Source organism: Amblyomma maculatum, chromosome 4, assembly GCF_055883805.1.
Source record: "Amblyomma maculatum isolate TAMU_Amacu chromosome 4, ASM5588380v1, whole genome shotgun sequence".
Lineage (NCBI taxonomy): Eukaryota > Metazoa > Arthropoda > Arachnida > Ixodida > Ixodidae > Amblyomma > Amblyomma maculatum.
This window is the reverse complement of record NC_139347.1, coordinates 9,791,690-9,808,042: the sequence shown is the minus strand read 5'-3', so window position 1 is coordinate 9,808,042 and position 16,353 is coordinate 9,791,690. Positions and strand designations below refer to the sequence as shown.

Genomic DNA, 16,353 nt, shown 5'->3' with positions numbered 1-16,353 from the left:
TTACCACAAGCAACCGGTTGCTGACTGATATGAAACGAGTTATCGTCTGTGGAATTTCTTTTATTCCTTCCCGGTTTCTGGTGTGTTTTACTCCCTTGATTTTCTCATTCTTCATAATTGTTCTTCCACTCGCCCATCCTGGTTATTCTTGTTTAGCACTTCAATGTTTTAGCGGGGAGCCTTCTACACTCCTGAGTCTGATTTTAGTTTTGACTCTGCTTTTACTTCCCACGGATCGTCTGATCTAGCTTATGAATCCGCTTTTGCTTCGCACGTTTCATATGTCTTTAGTTTTTGACTCTGCTTTTGCTTCGCACGTTTTATCTGTTTTAATTATCACTCTGCTTTTGCCTCGCACATTTTTTCTGGTTTTGACCTATGACTCTGCTTTTACTTCCCTTGTTTTGGGCCCTTTTAGGCTCGCTCGTTGCTGCGGTTGGGTTCTTTGGCACCGCCCCTTGGCCACGATGTTGTTCGCGCCCCCTCTGTTGTAATAAGTTCACAATGAGTTTTATATAATCTGTTGATAATGCTTTCCGGCCTCCCTCCTTGTTTCTTTTATGGTTTTTCCGGGTCAAGATTGTCGGCCGCCCTTTGTTAAGCTGTATTTGGTTGTAGTATAAGGCCCCTTGATTGTCACGTGGGTCCTGACATATTGTGCTGCGGTTTTCCTCGAAAATAAAGTTGTCAGTTAGCGCCTGCCCTGTCTACATCTGTGTTAGTTGTCCCCGGCTTTTTTTGCGCTATGTCTTCAAGAAACTGCTACCAACTAGCCCAAACCAAACATCTGTTACACTTACCTTTGGCGACCACTGCCTTCTAGAGATCACGCTAGGTGCACGAGGTACGCCCTAGGGCGTCGTCCTCTCCCCTATATTATTCAACATAGCACTTCTCCACCTACCCGAAAAATTAGCCCAAATCCGCGACATTCATTTCAGCCTCTCCGCCGACGACATCACTGTCTGGGCTAACTGCGGCAGTGATGCCGAAATAGAGGGACATCTACAATTGGCACTAAACACCATCGACACCTATGTAAGGGAATGTGGCCTAACTTGCTCCCCTTCAAAATCAGAACTCTTTCTCTACCGCCCCAAACAATACGATTCAGGCAGTCCGCCTATTTCCCTCAAGCTAGTACCCGTTTGATCCCACTAGTATCCACAACCCGTGTGCTGGGTCTAGTTCTTCACTTCCATGGTGCGCACGGAGAAGTCATAAAGACTCTCCATGCACAAAGTCAACAGACTACCCGACTGATTCGCCGCATAGCCAACCGTCGGGCTGGCTTACGGTAGCGAAACACACTTCGCCTCACCCAGGCTTACATTATAAGCCGCGCCACATATGCCCTCCCATATCCCCCCCCCCCCCCCCCCCCCAAACAAAAGGAGAGAGACCGCGGTGAACGCACTCCTACGAAGTTGCACGAAAACGGCTCTACGACTTCCCCTCAGCACATCTAATGCCCGACTCCTTAAACTCGGTGTACACAACACTTTCGAGGAAATTAGAGAAGAGAAACTTAGAGAAATAGCCCGCCTATCCAACTCGGCGGCTGGCCGCACTTTATTATCCCACTTAAACCTAAGCCCAGTTACACACCCCATTGACGGTGTACCCCTTTCTCCTAACCTCCACTCTAATCGCCTATCCAACTCGGTGGCTGGCCGCACTTTATTATCCCACTTAAACCTAAGCCCAGTTACACACCTCATTGACGGTGTACCCCTTTCTCCTAACCTCCACTCTAATCTCATCATACCTCCAATTCCTAAAAACATGCACCCTGAGCGAGACCAGGGCCGCAGAATAGCCAGGGCTCGTGCCCTTCACAGACAATATAGCGAGGACCAAGAGGTGGTCTACGTGGACGCAGCAGAATATACGGCAGGCTCCCGTATGGTCCTGGCTGTAGCCGACAATCAAGCAAAGCTGCTTACTTCCAGCTCTATAATCACCAATTCTACCACAGAGGCAGAGAAGGCAGCCATCGTGCTTGCTCTCATCTCTACATCTGCCACAAAAATTATCTCTGACTCCAAATCTGCGATTCTGAATTATGTCAACGGCTATATTTCCCGCACCGCTGCTCGCATATTACGCTTCTGGCAGCCCCGGCACACCATAAGCCTCATTTGGACGCCAGCACATGCCGGCCTCCCTGGCAACGAAGAGGTTAATTCCCTAGCCCGAGGTCTTACATTCCGGGCTAGCGAAACGGAGCCCTCTCTACAGGCCGGGGAGCGCCTTCTCTCTTTCCGTGATATTCTCTTTTACTACGGGGCAAACGAAGGGAATATACACCCCCAGTCCCCTCTCTCACCATAGCGCAGGCCGTACACTGGCGAAGCTTGCAGACTCGGATGGCTTCATACCCTACACTTCTACATGCCTGATACCCAGACCAGTATTCCTCATCATGCAGACTCTGCGGCAAACCAGGACACTCCATACACATCTTTCTTACATGCCCCACCTTTCCTCATCCCCCATCACCGAACGTCGCAGAGTCCTACTGGGAGTCTCTCATGAAGAGCACTTCAAGTCAAGAACAATTACGGAAGATTATCTCCAGTGCTATGAGGAGGATCGCTCTTTAAGGACTTCCTTTTGCCTTATAAGGGTGTCTCCCACATAGTAAGGGAGTACCCAAGTGCCATGAAGGGGGCTTCGCCCCCACTGTTTGTTCAATGTCAGTAAAATGTTTCTACCACCACCCTACTACGCTGAAAGCGCACGCGCTGCGCAGTCTTTAGAACACAAAGCATCCCGAGCCGAAAAGCGTTTAAGCTCTTAAGTTGATATAAGCGGTGCGCTATCTTTACCGTCATGCCTTAAAAAGAACGTTTTGTATGCTTTTTTACATACTCTACCCCCGTCCTTTTTTCTTTTCGCCCCTTTCTTTGCTTCCCCCGTGTTCGTTCCATTTTTGCCGGCCGTAGCTTAGCTGTTAAAGGAGCCCCGAAACGATTTTTAAGCACATTGTTTTGCCTCTTGGTTACGTAGATTGAGTTATAGTGACACTATTAACGGTGGTTGTTTTGTGTATTATCCAGTATTTAATATTTTAATTTGTTCGTGAAAGCGAGTTCGGGCCGCTGATGGTGCCGGCACACAGCGGCCATTTTTTGGCAGCGGATATGACGACATTGGGTCCAATTTGATGATTGGACGAACAATAAATTCACGGCTAAATGAACTCATGATTAATGATACGCTCTGTAATGGTCTTGCGTTTTCTAATATACTTACAAAACCGACATATTTATTTTAGATTAAAGCACTTCAAATAAAATGTTACAAAAAATAACGCTAGAGGCTCTGTCTATTTTCCCAAATCCAAGAATTTTGCTCCCCTCTAGTAGAAATAGTTGCTCATGTAGCTCCTGTTTGCCCTGTGTTTGCCTCACGTATACATACTTGCGTATACCTTGCTAGACTTTGCATGTGGTTTGCCGTTTGTTTATTCCCCGTGGTTTGTTGTAGGTGGTTCTTCGTATCCTAGTAGGCTGTCTTGCCTAGACCGATCGGTTTTCGCTGGTGAAGCCTGGTTATATTTCGTGCTGTCAAGAAGAAATTCTGCGCAGTCCCAGGCTGCTCGAGCAGCGAAGGCATTGGAAGAGTGTCGTACCACAGATTTCCTTCCCATAATGAACGAAAAAGAATGTGGTTAGAAGCTCTGGGCATTCAGAAAGAACCGAATCGGCGTTTGTGCTCGGCGCACTTCACTCCAGACGCCTTCGAGTGTTCATCGGTAGCTTATGCATCCGTAGGCTACAAACAACGGCGGCTACGCAGCAACGCGGTGCCAACGATGCCAGGCGCTCTGCGAAAAACAGTCGAAGACGGAAGTATCGTGACGGACTGAGCAGTGAATGTTGTGCCAATTGGTCGCACCCAATGACGTCAATGGGAGAGCGAAATGGGAATGGGAAGCCCCGCAAAATTTGAGTTGAGGGCAGTTTTTTGTTTGCTTCTATTTTTAAATTCCTTCATTGAATAACTCCCGTTCCTGTGCATCGATTTTTGTAATTCTTTTTGAGCTAGTATCCCTGTGACATAAAGAATTGACCTGAAGCATAACCGATATCATATTACGAAGCGCTTCGCGGCTCCTTTAACATGGCCGCGGCTACCAAAATCTTCTAGAGCGCAGCTCTTTGGCGCCCGTTCTTGCGTTTCGCATCGCCGTCGGTGTCGCCGTAGTCCCTCGTGAACTATCGTGAACAGCTCCGCAGCCGGGGCAGCGCTCCCCCCTGCTGCCACCGTTCGTGGCTGCGACAGGGGCGCTTGTTGTTGTTGTGGCTGTAGGAAGTAGGAAAAGAAAATGCACGGGCCTGCTACCGGCTCTGTAGCTGAGCCACCTCCGCTGCCTCGTGCAGACAGCAGAGAAAATAGAGAAGAAAGAAAAGGAAGAGGGAGGTAGCGCTAGCAGCGACCTGACGCCGCTAGCGTGTCAAGACGACGTGCTGTGTAGAACACCGTCGCCGTCATGCAGAAAGTTACACACTTTGTAATTGTAATCAGGCTTGTAGTCGTCCGCCGACCCGATTGGCGCATTAATTCCGGTCATTCCTGACCGAATGCCTTGAATGCTGCTGAAGACGTTTTTTTCTTTCCAACAGGTAGCCCCGCTGGGGTGGTGCAGTGGTAAGACGCCCGACTACTGTGCTGGAGCACCCGGGTTCGAACCCGGCCACGGCGGCTGCGCCTCGATGGAGGCTAAACGAAGTGGTGTCCGTGTGCTGTGCGATGTCAGTGCACGTTAAAGATCCCCAGGTGGTCGAAATTACTCCGTAGCCCTTCACTACGGTTCCCCTTTCTGTCTTTCCACTTTGACTCCCACCTTCATCCCTTCCCTTACGGCGCGGTTCAGGTGTCCACAGAGCAAGTGTGACAGATACTGCGCCTTTCCCTTCCTGTGAACCAATTAGTTATATTATTTCCCAACAGGTACTTTCACAACGCGAAAATTTGAGCTGCGAAATGTCGATGTGCACTAATTGTCTCCTGTTAAGCGGACGCGACCGCACATACCAGCATGGCGGTTGTTCAAACTTCATGGCGCCGCCGACATAAAATGGCAGCGCCCATGATAGGCAACTGTTAGAATATAATTAACCAACTTACTAAACACATGTCACGTGTTTTCCGTGTTCTCCAACGTCCGTGTCAGCAGTGATAGAATACTTAGACGAAAACGCTATTTTTACCTAAACACGCCTACACTTAAGCATTATCGGTGACTTTTTCTTAAACACACACACACACACACACACGCACGCACGCACGCACACACACACACACACACACACACACGCGCGCGCGCACACACACACACACACACACACACACACACACACACACACACACACACACACACACACACACACACACACACACACACACACACACACACACACACACACACACACACACACACACACACACACACACACACACACACACACACACACACACACACACACACACACACGCGCGCGCGCGCGCGCGCGCACACACACACACACACACACACACACACACACACACACACACACACACACACACACACACACACACACACACACACACACACACACACACACACACACACACACACACACACACACACACACACACACACACACACACACACACACACACACACACACCATTTTCACAGAGTCGGATAGAAGGTGGCGCTGACTCCGCGTCATGAAGTCATAAAAACCGATGTAGCCTTTGCATCTGTATCCACGCACTCACCGAAATGTTGCCGCAGTGCTTCACCACCAGCGCTGCGAGGGGAACCTGCACAATGGAAAAAAGAAATGGCTGTGGTTTTGCTTTAGGTGCGAAGCGAAAGCTGAAGCATGGTTACACATGATAAATCTCTTTATTCAGCGGAACGTTTTTCTTTCGTTACGGCTAGGAAGAGACTTGGTGATCCGTAAAGAAGCTCGTCTTGGTTTGAACTTTGCTTACTCCGAGTCCATGGCATGGCTGCGCACGTACTCGATATAACCGTCAGCGAGCATGTCTCGCCACGCAGCTGCTCACGCGTTAAGCTACTCCCCCACGGGACGCCATATACTCGACAAGGTGGGAATAGGCTTCGAAGCGACCGTCGATGACAAGGCCCAGCTTCCAACTCGCATCCATAGTAACCTCATCGGTACCCCTCTCCATAAAAACATGCACCCAGTGTATCATATCGCTCGCCACAAGGACAGGGCAAAGCCTCTGCACAAAAAAAAAAAAAATATATATTTGACAGATCGGACAGCAGTCTATGTCGACGCAGTCGAATACTCCGACCGCGATGCTTTTTCGCTCGCGGTACTAACCACTGTGGACGGCTGTTGGTCGCGTGATCAATCCTTGTCAGAACATCTGAAAGGGCCGAGGAGGCGGCCATAGCATTGGCGATAGCCTCCACCTCTGCCGATACCATCTTCAGTGATTGCAAATCTGCAGTTCGTAACTTCGACAAAGGCTGGGTCTTCCCCATCGTCCTATCCCTCCTCAATTCCACCAATTTCCATCTCCGTAAGATCCAACTGATCTGGGTTCCAGCGCACTCATCCCATCCAGGAAATGAGGCGGCCCACAATTACGCCCGAGGATCGTCGATCGGGCTGTGGCGCGTCACCCGTTCTGCGGACGGCGAGAGATCGTATGGTTACTTTTCATGACATCATCATGCACTACCGCTTAGGTAGACATCTATCTCTCCGCGCATATTTCTTTTACAAAACTCCAAGAGGTTGCGCGGAGGTATCTCCAAACGAGCACTGTCCCGAACCCTGCGATAAATTCTCGTATATATCCTGGAGTCTACTCCTCATCCTGTATGTTATGTGGCCAAAACGCCACTATCTCACACGTACTTTGGGCTTGCCCTCGGGATCCCCCTCCCGCAGGTTTGCAGCTCTTGAATCAGGACCAGTGGGAGGCCGCGTTGCTCAGCTCCGACTCGGACACACAGATCCGGGTCGTAACAAAAGCCCTAGAAGTCACCGAGCGCCATGAGCTCACGGAAACTTGATGGGGCTATAACCCCACAATATTTTACTACTTACTGACGACAAAAATAAAGCTTATCCTCCTTCTCCCACATCAGTTGAGCCTTGACCTTGACTTCGACCTATGGTGGGAACATAGCTACCCAAAGTGGTTGTGGCTTAAGTTCCAACTTGACCTCGAGGATGTTTGAAGATCACCGGAAGCACACGGTGACCTTTTATTTATTTCGCTTAGTGAAGCTATCGCTTCAAAATTGTGGGGGTTAAGCTAAGGCTTTTGCACCACCTTCTTTCATATCAGCAAACGTCACGACAAGCGAATGAGCGATAAATTATCAGCCACTAAATCTGCGCGTACAGGTTTGGACAAAGGGATGTGATGACATCACGTGACTCGGCTCAGATTCGCGCTCGCACCTTCATTTGCTAGTACTTTATCGCCATCCGCCTGTCGTGACGTAGGCTGCTGGGGTGCGCAGGTATTGCCAATATCTCGGTGGCGACGGTTAAGCACGGCTTGAGCATTAGTGCTAGAGCGAAAGCTGTGAGCGTTGCAGCGATAGCCTCTGTAACACCGCCTTTTCAATCCACGGTGTTCTCATAATTTTTCTTATAATTGGTTCACAGGAAAGGAAAGGCGCTGTATCTGTCACACTTGTTCTGTGGACACCTGAACTGGCACTGCATGGTAACTGTTTAATGTTTTGACCTTCAAAGTTTCTGAAGGTCAAATTTGTTTTATGCTCTTGAAAACCTGGCGTAGTAAAGCTTTCGCTTTAAAAATCGCTCAGGTGCCACACCGCCTAGAAATATGGAAAAGCAGTGTGCCGTTAGACTGCCGCACGTGCCGCATTGTTTCGAAAAAGGAAAAAAGAAAATACGAAATAAGAATATTAATTGGATAGGTGCTGCTCGAAGACAAAACGTTAACCGATAACACGTTCCTGCAACGGCGTAGTACTTTCTCGCTACTGCAATCACTCTTGTGTCCTTCCCAGCATCTTCCTGAGCAAAAAGTTTTAGTAACATCCTCATTGTAGCCGGCATCGCAGTAGTAGCTGCAGGGCAACGCGCGGTGTTCTCTCCAGCGCCCCAGGTTGCCTCTTTCTCCCAAAGACGCAGTTATGGGGGTGCTAGGCAGGGAAAGAAGGGGAAACGCCCCGAAACGAAACCACGAACACATGTGAACCTCCCGCCAGTCGGGCGGGTACCTTCGAAACGCCGACACGAAGATACACCGGCCTTGTCGATGCTGGGAATGTTGGTGTTATAAGACGAGTGCTTTTATCGGTAACTGCACCGACGGAGAGCGGTTGCATCATTACAAAACTCCCACAATTTATTATTATTATTATAAACGGCGGACTTGTGGATTTCTGCGACAGGATGCGCGCGCCTCCGCGCGCATCGAGGGTGCTTAGTGCGCTATCAGCGCAACACAACTCCCCTTTCCTCCTTGCACGTACCTGCTTTGCAGGTGCGCCAGCTGCGTCCGTGGTGGGACACGAAAGCCGTCGTGAGTGAGCTCTCTAATACAGCTTATTGCTGTAAAATTACTAAGGAAGAATACATACCACGAGAGGTTTGTAGTTCATATTTTAACTAGCTTGCTCTATTGTGAGAGTTATGATCAATTTAATACGTAATCATCATCATCAGCCTGACTATATTCAGGGCGAAGGTTTCTCCAATATTCCTCCAATTAACCCGGTCCTGTGCTAGCTGCATCCACTTGATCCCTGTGAACTTCTTAATCTCTTCCGCCCACCTAACTTTCTGCAGCCCCCTGCTACGCTTTCCTTTCCTTGGAATCCAATTTGTTACCCTAAGCGACCATCGATTAACCTCTCTCCGCACTACTTCTCTTGTCCATGCCCATTCATTCTTCTTTATTTCCACTAGAATGTCAGTAACGTGAGTTATTTCTCTGATCTGCTATGCACTCTTCCTATCTCTTAACGATACTCCTACCATTTTTCGTTCCATAGCCCCCTGCGTTGTCCTCAACTTAAGCAGAACCCTCTTCGTTAGCCTCCATGTTTCAGCCCCACAGGTGAGTATAGGTAAGATGCAACAGTTGTATACTTTCCTTTTAAGCAATACTCATAATCTGCGAGTGCTTGCCAAATGCGCTCTACCCCAATCTTGTCCTCCTTGTTATTTTATCTTGATGGTCCGCATCTGCGGTTACTACCTGTCCTAAGTAGACATATTCGCCTACTACTTCCAGTGCTTCGCTACCTAACGTAAACTGTAGTTTTTTTCCCGAGGCTGTTGAACATTACCTTAGTCTTCTGCATATTGATTTTCTAGCCTACCTTTCTACTTTTCCTATTTAGGTCATCATTCTTTGCAGTTCATCGCCAGAGTTACTTAGCAAGACAATGTCATCAGCAAATTGTAGATTACTGATGTATTCTCCATCTACTCTCATCCCCAACTGATCCCATTCTAAGTCTCTGAATACTTCCTCTAAGCAAGGGAGATCGCGTCTCCTTTCCTAACACTTTTTTTATAGAAATTTTGTTACTTTCTTTATGCAGAACTATGGTTGCTGTGCATCCACTCATATATCAGTATTTTCATGCACGGCTCGTCTACACCCTGATTTCGCAATGCCTGCATCACCGCCGTGGTTTCTACTAAGTCAAATGCTTTTTCGTAATAAATGAGTGCTATGTATAAGGGCATGGCTATATTCCGAGCATTTTTCTATCACCTTGTTGATGGTATGGATATGATCCATAGTAGAGTATCCTTCCCGAAAACGTGCTTGATCTTTTGCTCGGTTGCAGTCTAGGGTTGGCATGGTTCTATTATCGATTACCTTAGTAAGTATACGTAACAGACAGTAAGCTGATTAGTCTAATTTTTGCAGGTCCTTAACGTCCCCTTTCTTATGATTTAAGACAATGTTCCTAGCACGATATCTTCCCGTCCTTCAACAAATCTACAGTTACCTGATCCTCTCCAGCTGCTTTCCCTCTTTCCCTACCTTGTCGTTCGTCATTGGTGGAACGTCTGACTGTTTTTCCCTACCGCCAGTCTCATTGCGGTCCTGACTACTTTGGCTACTGTAGAGATCTGTATAGAACTCCTCGGCTATTTTGACGTTGCCCGCCTAGTCCCTAAGCGCATACATCTAGTTTTTGCCAATGCCCAATTTCTTCTTTACCGCTTTAAGGCTTCCCCCGTTCTTTACAGCATGCTCAATTTTCTCCATGTTATACTTCCTTATAACGGCCACCTTGCGCTTATTGATTAGCTTTGATATATGGGCCAATTCCATCTGGTCTGTTGGATTGGAAGCTTTCACACTTTGGCGTTTCATAATCAAATCTTTCGTCCCCTTAGACAGCTTACCGGTATCGTCTCCAACTATCCTACCGCCTACTTCTACAGCGCAGTCAGTAACGATATCTCTAAAATTATCGCTCATTGCTTCTGGGCTAATATCCTCATCCTCGGTTAGAGCTCAACATTTATTCTGTAGCGAGGTCTTGAACTCTGCACGGGACCAGCACAATATCAAAACTGCCTTTGAAAAATACTAGACAAAACTCTTTGATCATCGAACACCGGATAAGCCAGGATTCCAAGATGATTTCCTCTCTTTTATGCCAACTTTGAACAAAGATATCACAATGCAGATCGAAAGAGAGATTAGCGTTAGTGAAGTGGAAAAAGCCATAGAAGAATTCAATCCCGGAAAATTACCGGATCCGGATGGTCTGAGTGCTGCCTTCTACAAAGAGTTCAACAATGACATGGCTATAGCATTACAAAGGGTATTCGCAGAATCCTTGGAGTGAAAGTCTCTGCCGCCGTCGTTTACCCATGTCCACATAATACTCAAAGGCAAGGACGATGTTAACCTGAACAGGTTATAGGCCCATCATGTTGATAAATGTCGACAACAAAGTTCTCATGAAGGTGTTCGCGAGAAGACTCCAGTCAGTAATTAATGATTTAATCGGGCCCCACCAGATTTGCGGGATAAAGAACAGAACTATAGACACAAATATTCATATCGCTGGAAGCGTATTAGAAATTTGTGAGAGTGAATTCTTCAGGGTTGCCATGCTTCAGATTGATTTGGCGAAGGCCTTTGATAGAGTGCCGCACGAAACGCTTTTACTTTTGCTGACGCATGCAGGTTTGGGTTCCATCATATGCGAAGGAGTCAAAATGGCTTATATGAATTGCACCACAAACCTGATCATAAATCATTAATTAACGAGAGGTATAAAAGTTCTCTTCTGTTCGTCAAGGTTGCTCCCTTTCACCGTTGCTATTTGCTCTTCTTTTTTTTCGAATCACTGTGTCGAAAGGTGTTGCAGAGCGATGAGTTAAGGGGCTTTGGCCTACAGGCATGCGAGGTCCGAGTACTGGACTACGCTACCGCTGCACCTAATTTAATACGCACAGCATGGAAAAATATTTCAAACACCGAGGTAACTCCGGTCGATACGAGCTTTAGTTGGGGGGTTTACTGTTCCAAAGCTGTACATGCGATATGACTATGATAGACATTGCATTGGAGGGCTTCGATGAAATGATTACCACTTGTTTTCTTTTTTTTTTTTTTAATACAAAAAACATTTATTGCCTCATGAGTGTCGTGTACATGAGTTGCCCCATGCTCACGAGAGTGGAAATTTTGGCAAGTCGGTGTTGATTTATGACGTAAGAGAGGGCGGAAACCGTCCTAAGGACGACGGACAAAAGATATAATATACGTATCGAGTGCTAATTAGCACTCATGGTCGGTTTTCTTTCCTTTGCTCGTCGTCCTTGGTTTGCGCTCTCTCTTATGTCCTCACGAATTGTCAGTATATATAATATAAAATAAGAAAAATTTGTGAATCGCGACCACCCCACGGCTCGAGCCACAATTATTCCTTTCCCTACATGACCCCGCATACCTAAACTCTATACAAACTTCTTTAGAACGTGTTCATAATTATCTGTCTAGCACAAGGAAGGGAAAGGACAACAGCGATAGTAAATAACAAAAAAATTGAGGGAAGTAGAAAAATATGAATACAATAAAACAAAATAAACCTAAAAAGAGATAACAAAAGAAAAAAAAAACACTGTGCGCAAATAAAAATAAAGATTAAAAAGAAAATACACTGATCAACAAATAGCTGCGACTTAGCTCTGGTAAGCCTGGTTATACAAGTGAAACCTTTGTTATGCGTGATTATGTTGCTAAGCCAGGTTAGACTCATAAAGTTTACTGAGCGCAAGCTTGATTAAGCATGGTCAGACACTGTTTGCTGCGGTTTAACTCCAGACTTTCTGCGAATGTCAAGAAAACGCAGCCGAAGCACTGGTACCGTTGTCAGATGGGAGGAGGTTTGGCTCCAGAAGGCGCCGCACCTCAAGGTCTCACATAACCTATCTGCCCGTCATCATTCATACATCATCCCCGGTACCTCCCCCTCCTCCCGGATGTCCGGGGGGAGGAGGATTTTGTTTCGGGATGATGGCCGTACCCTGGCAAGGGGGCAGTCGTGTGGTGACACGCACGCAGCAGTCACCGAACACTATGCCAACTGTGTTAAAGGCCCACTGTCCACCCTCCGGTCGAAAATATTTTCTTCCCCGGTGACTGTGAGACTTCGCCCCTGGAACGCAAGGCCGCAAAATGTTTTTGAAAAGAGTAACTAATAACGCAGTTACAGCCACCGCAATCACCCGATTCTATCCTGCCTCTCTCCTTCCGTTCCCTCGCAAAGGTTTTTCACTCTCCTGCCCGAGGTCGTCTAGCCTCCGCAATACAAATTCCCCTTCCTCCTCCGCGTTTGGCGGGAGGTGGGGCGTGGCTCTCCGCGAGCGCGAAAAAAAAAAGAAAAAAAAAAAAAAAAAACGGTCGAGGGAGCGCGCGCCGCTGGATTCAGTCTGGCCGTGACGAGGGAAAAGCGCGCTGCGAGCGGTAGACACCCATCCTTCTCCCGTCAGTCAGCGAGACGGACCAATGGACGTCGTTCCCGGTACGTACGTCATTATCGGGGCCCGTCGGGCCAGCGCAGGAAGCGGTGAAGCTGGCTTCTCAAAGGAGAGCATGAGGGAGCTTTGAATTGTATTTTCGATGCTTTGCGGCGCGCGTGTCGCTGTAGAATTTTGCACAGACTATCTCCGGTACCTGATCGAAACACTGGGCTCCTTTTCTTAAAAGGGCCTTCCCTGAACAGTGGCCCTTTAAGGTCCCCGCTGTGCTGGTTCCAGCGCGCGACTCCTCCGTGGCTGTTTGCGAACCTCAATGACACCACAATCACGTCTAGACGACACGAAGTTGTCGAGGAAGTTTTGAAGGGGGAAGTCCCAGGAGGCGAGCCACATTGTCAGCGGTGGTGGTAGAGGGAAAAGGTATGCATGGCATGTACTGTTACGAATGATTTGTCAAAGTTAGTGAAGAAAGAGCAAGAAGCAGCAGGTGTGCGAAGTAGAAGAAGCGAGCACCGCCGGCTGTGCGCGCTGCAAGTGCGAAGGATCGTGGCGCCCGCTCCTCGCGGCACATCTGGCCCGCCGATGACCTTGGCTCCTGCTAGGCCGGTAATGCTTTTAGAAGTGTAGGCGTCGGAAAAGCAATGAAACGCAGAACAAGCTCTTAACGGAAGTATGCGCGGAACTCGCAATGCTTTAGCGTTTCCCTTCGTAAGGAGACTTAAGTGGACCCCTGTGAATTTGTTAACACAGCTATGGTGACACAGCGCAGCGCATTAGGCGTTGCTCACTGGAAAGTGGCAGCTACCGCCAGATTTCGACCTGCGTCCTTGGGCTCGCCAGCCTAACGCTAGAGCCACTACGGCAGGTGAGTAGAGCAGTGCAAGGAACCAAGAAGCGACTCCGAGCGACGCACGCACCTTTGTAAGATGGAGCATCATAAACGGGGGTCCACATGCCGTACGAGAAGTCGGGCGCCAGCAGGGACTTCAGTACGGCGGCGTACCTATAGAGACACAACAGAAGGTGAATTATAGGTTTTATAGTGGGGCACAAATTCTAAGAGACAGCTATTTCTAGCAACACTTGACGAACCGGAAGATATTTCATTGCTCTGCTAACAAATCACAGTAGAAATAAGCAGCCTGTTAATATTGCGCTCAGTTAAGAAAATCGGGCGCACAAATTTTTTTGCGCCCATAACATCCCAGTGCTATTGGGTTTTTGTTCAGATGAGAAGAAAAGCTTCAATGATGAATAACATCGTTCCAGTGCAGGAGCGGAAGACTTGGCTCCGCTGCAGAATCAAGTTGTACCCTGCTGTAGTACTGCTGCGAATGAAGTCAGATACGTTGACGTGCCAGCGCATTATTCGGTGCGGGAAGCGCGAAACGCGTTTTGCGCGGGAACAATCCTATTCGCCGCGAGATGTACCTAGAGGTGGCGCTACCGTCGCTCAGATAGTGTGGATCGGCAGCTGGCGGCGCTCACTGAAACGCAAGCAGCATAGGTCTGCTTCCGACGTGCCTTATGCAATGCATTAGCGATTTACTTTTTAGAGTGTTCCAATACTGCAGAAAACGATCCATGGATTTTACCAATGCAGCAAAATAAGCGCGGTTTTTACGAAAACAAGGCTCGCAACCACCCGCCTTTTATTCGTTTTGCACGCTTTTTGCGTTGTACCACGCTCACACGCCTATACTTAGGCTTGAAGTGTACCAGTTGCCTACTGACAGCTTTGTTTTTCTTATCGCCTTTTCAAAGGTGTGCGATTATCTTATACGAGTGAGACAGGAAAACTTAATGTCAAGCCCATGCAGATACAAGGTTCGTACTCTGACCCGCAGTACTTTAGAACGAATTAAGACAGCCTAGTTCATTATATCATGCTTGACCCGAGGATAAAGCAGGTTAAATGAAGCACTGCCAGCGTACTTCCCGGCGGGTTGCCGTAGACAGGGTGCACATCAATTCTGGCTAGACAACCACGCACAAGTATTCCCCCCCTAAAAAAAAAAAAAAAAAAAAAACGAGATTACGCCGAAAATGTACAGGAAACCTCGCCTCACAGTAAAGCTGATTGTTGATGTGTAGAGCGCTGAGTGGATTGAATTTTCCGAGCTCAGAACGACGCGGATGCTTCTTGCGGCCGATGCTATAGAATCTGATAATGTAGCACTGCCTGCGCTAATGGCTCTAAAGTGATTTCCTGAAACCAAGGAAATTACAAGGAATTTCTGATGTGTATGATGTTGATAAATGGTAAATTAGTAGTTTAATAATTTTTTTTGCAATGCCAATAAATTTCGCCGAGTGAGAGAAGTTTTACACATTTAATAAAACTTACGACTATCAGCGATTAAGTTTCAGTAATGTTAAAGCGCAAGCTACGAATGAGTCGCTGTGAAGACTCGTCAAAAACTGCGCATGGGCGCTGTCATGTTCTGGCAAGGAATTTTAAAGGCTGATGATTTCTTTATCACTAATTATTGAGCAGTGAGCTCAATTATTGAGCTCAATTTTATGCGAAGCAAAATATTAGGATTACTTCCAAAACAGGTGCCGGATATAAAACTATCCCGAAAGAAATAAGTTCATCTTATTATGCGACTATAAAGATGTTTTAATTCCGAACTAAACACCGATAGTTAAGCTCGTATGAAGCTATTTTACTCCCCTTGTCAGATACGACGAGTTTGCTCTGAAGACAGCACTTTGAAGAAAAGGATTTTTAATTATTCTAATGCTCTACCAGTGAAGTATATTGATCTAGGTGCATTATGTAATATTTTGTGTAATACTTAGGTGCAGAGGAGATAAGTTTCCCAAATGTTCGAGCATTTTTTAAAAGCAAAATGGGCTCACTACCACTGTTACGGATGCGCAGAAGCGTTCAACAAAAAAAAAAAAAAAAGAAAAAAAAAAGAAATGCACAATGTCCCGGAGTTTAACGCACGAAACGACATCAGCTATGACGAATTATGTGTAGGCGGTTTTCGGTGTCGCTTTTTTTTTCTTTATTACCTGTCACATCGACCACGTGGGATTATTTATCGTGCAGTCAAATTCCACAGCAGAGGACAGCCTTTCGAAACGGTTGTGATTGAACCCACCGTTCTAGAAATTAGCAGTCGAGTGCCCTATACCACTGAGACACCGCGACGGAAGTTTAACAAAAAAAGAAAAAAAAAGAGAGAGAGACAGAAAGGCACTCACACAACTCTATCGTGAATATAGAAGGTACAGAGTGGGGCCTGTTCAAACTGCATTATGCTAAGAAGCAGGAAGCAGAAACACGTGATCATGCGTGTTTCGGTCTGCGGTATTCCAAAAAGAAACGGGAATATACGATTTCTGAGCGTTT

General features: G+C 47.2%; 1 protein-coding gene across 1 annotated transcript in view; it reads right to left on the bottom strand.

Moving 5' to 3' along the window:
• LOC146190267 (putative thiopurine S-methyltransferase) overlaps nt 1-16,353 on the bottom strand; it is a 47,988-nt gene that overhangs the window by 8,391 nt on the left and 23,244 nt on the right. The window contains exons 6-7 of the mRNA XM_084599759.1: nt 13,907-13,992; nt 5,776-5,820 (exon numbers count right to left, since the gene is read on the bottom strand). Of these exons, the coding sequence (XP_084455885.1) occupies nt 5,776-5,820; nt 13,907-13,992 (131 nt within the window). The remainder of the gene's footprint in view (nt 1-5,775; nt 5,821-13,906; nt 13,993-16,353) is intronic.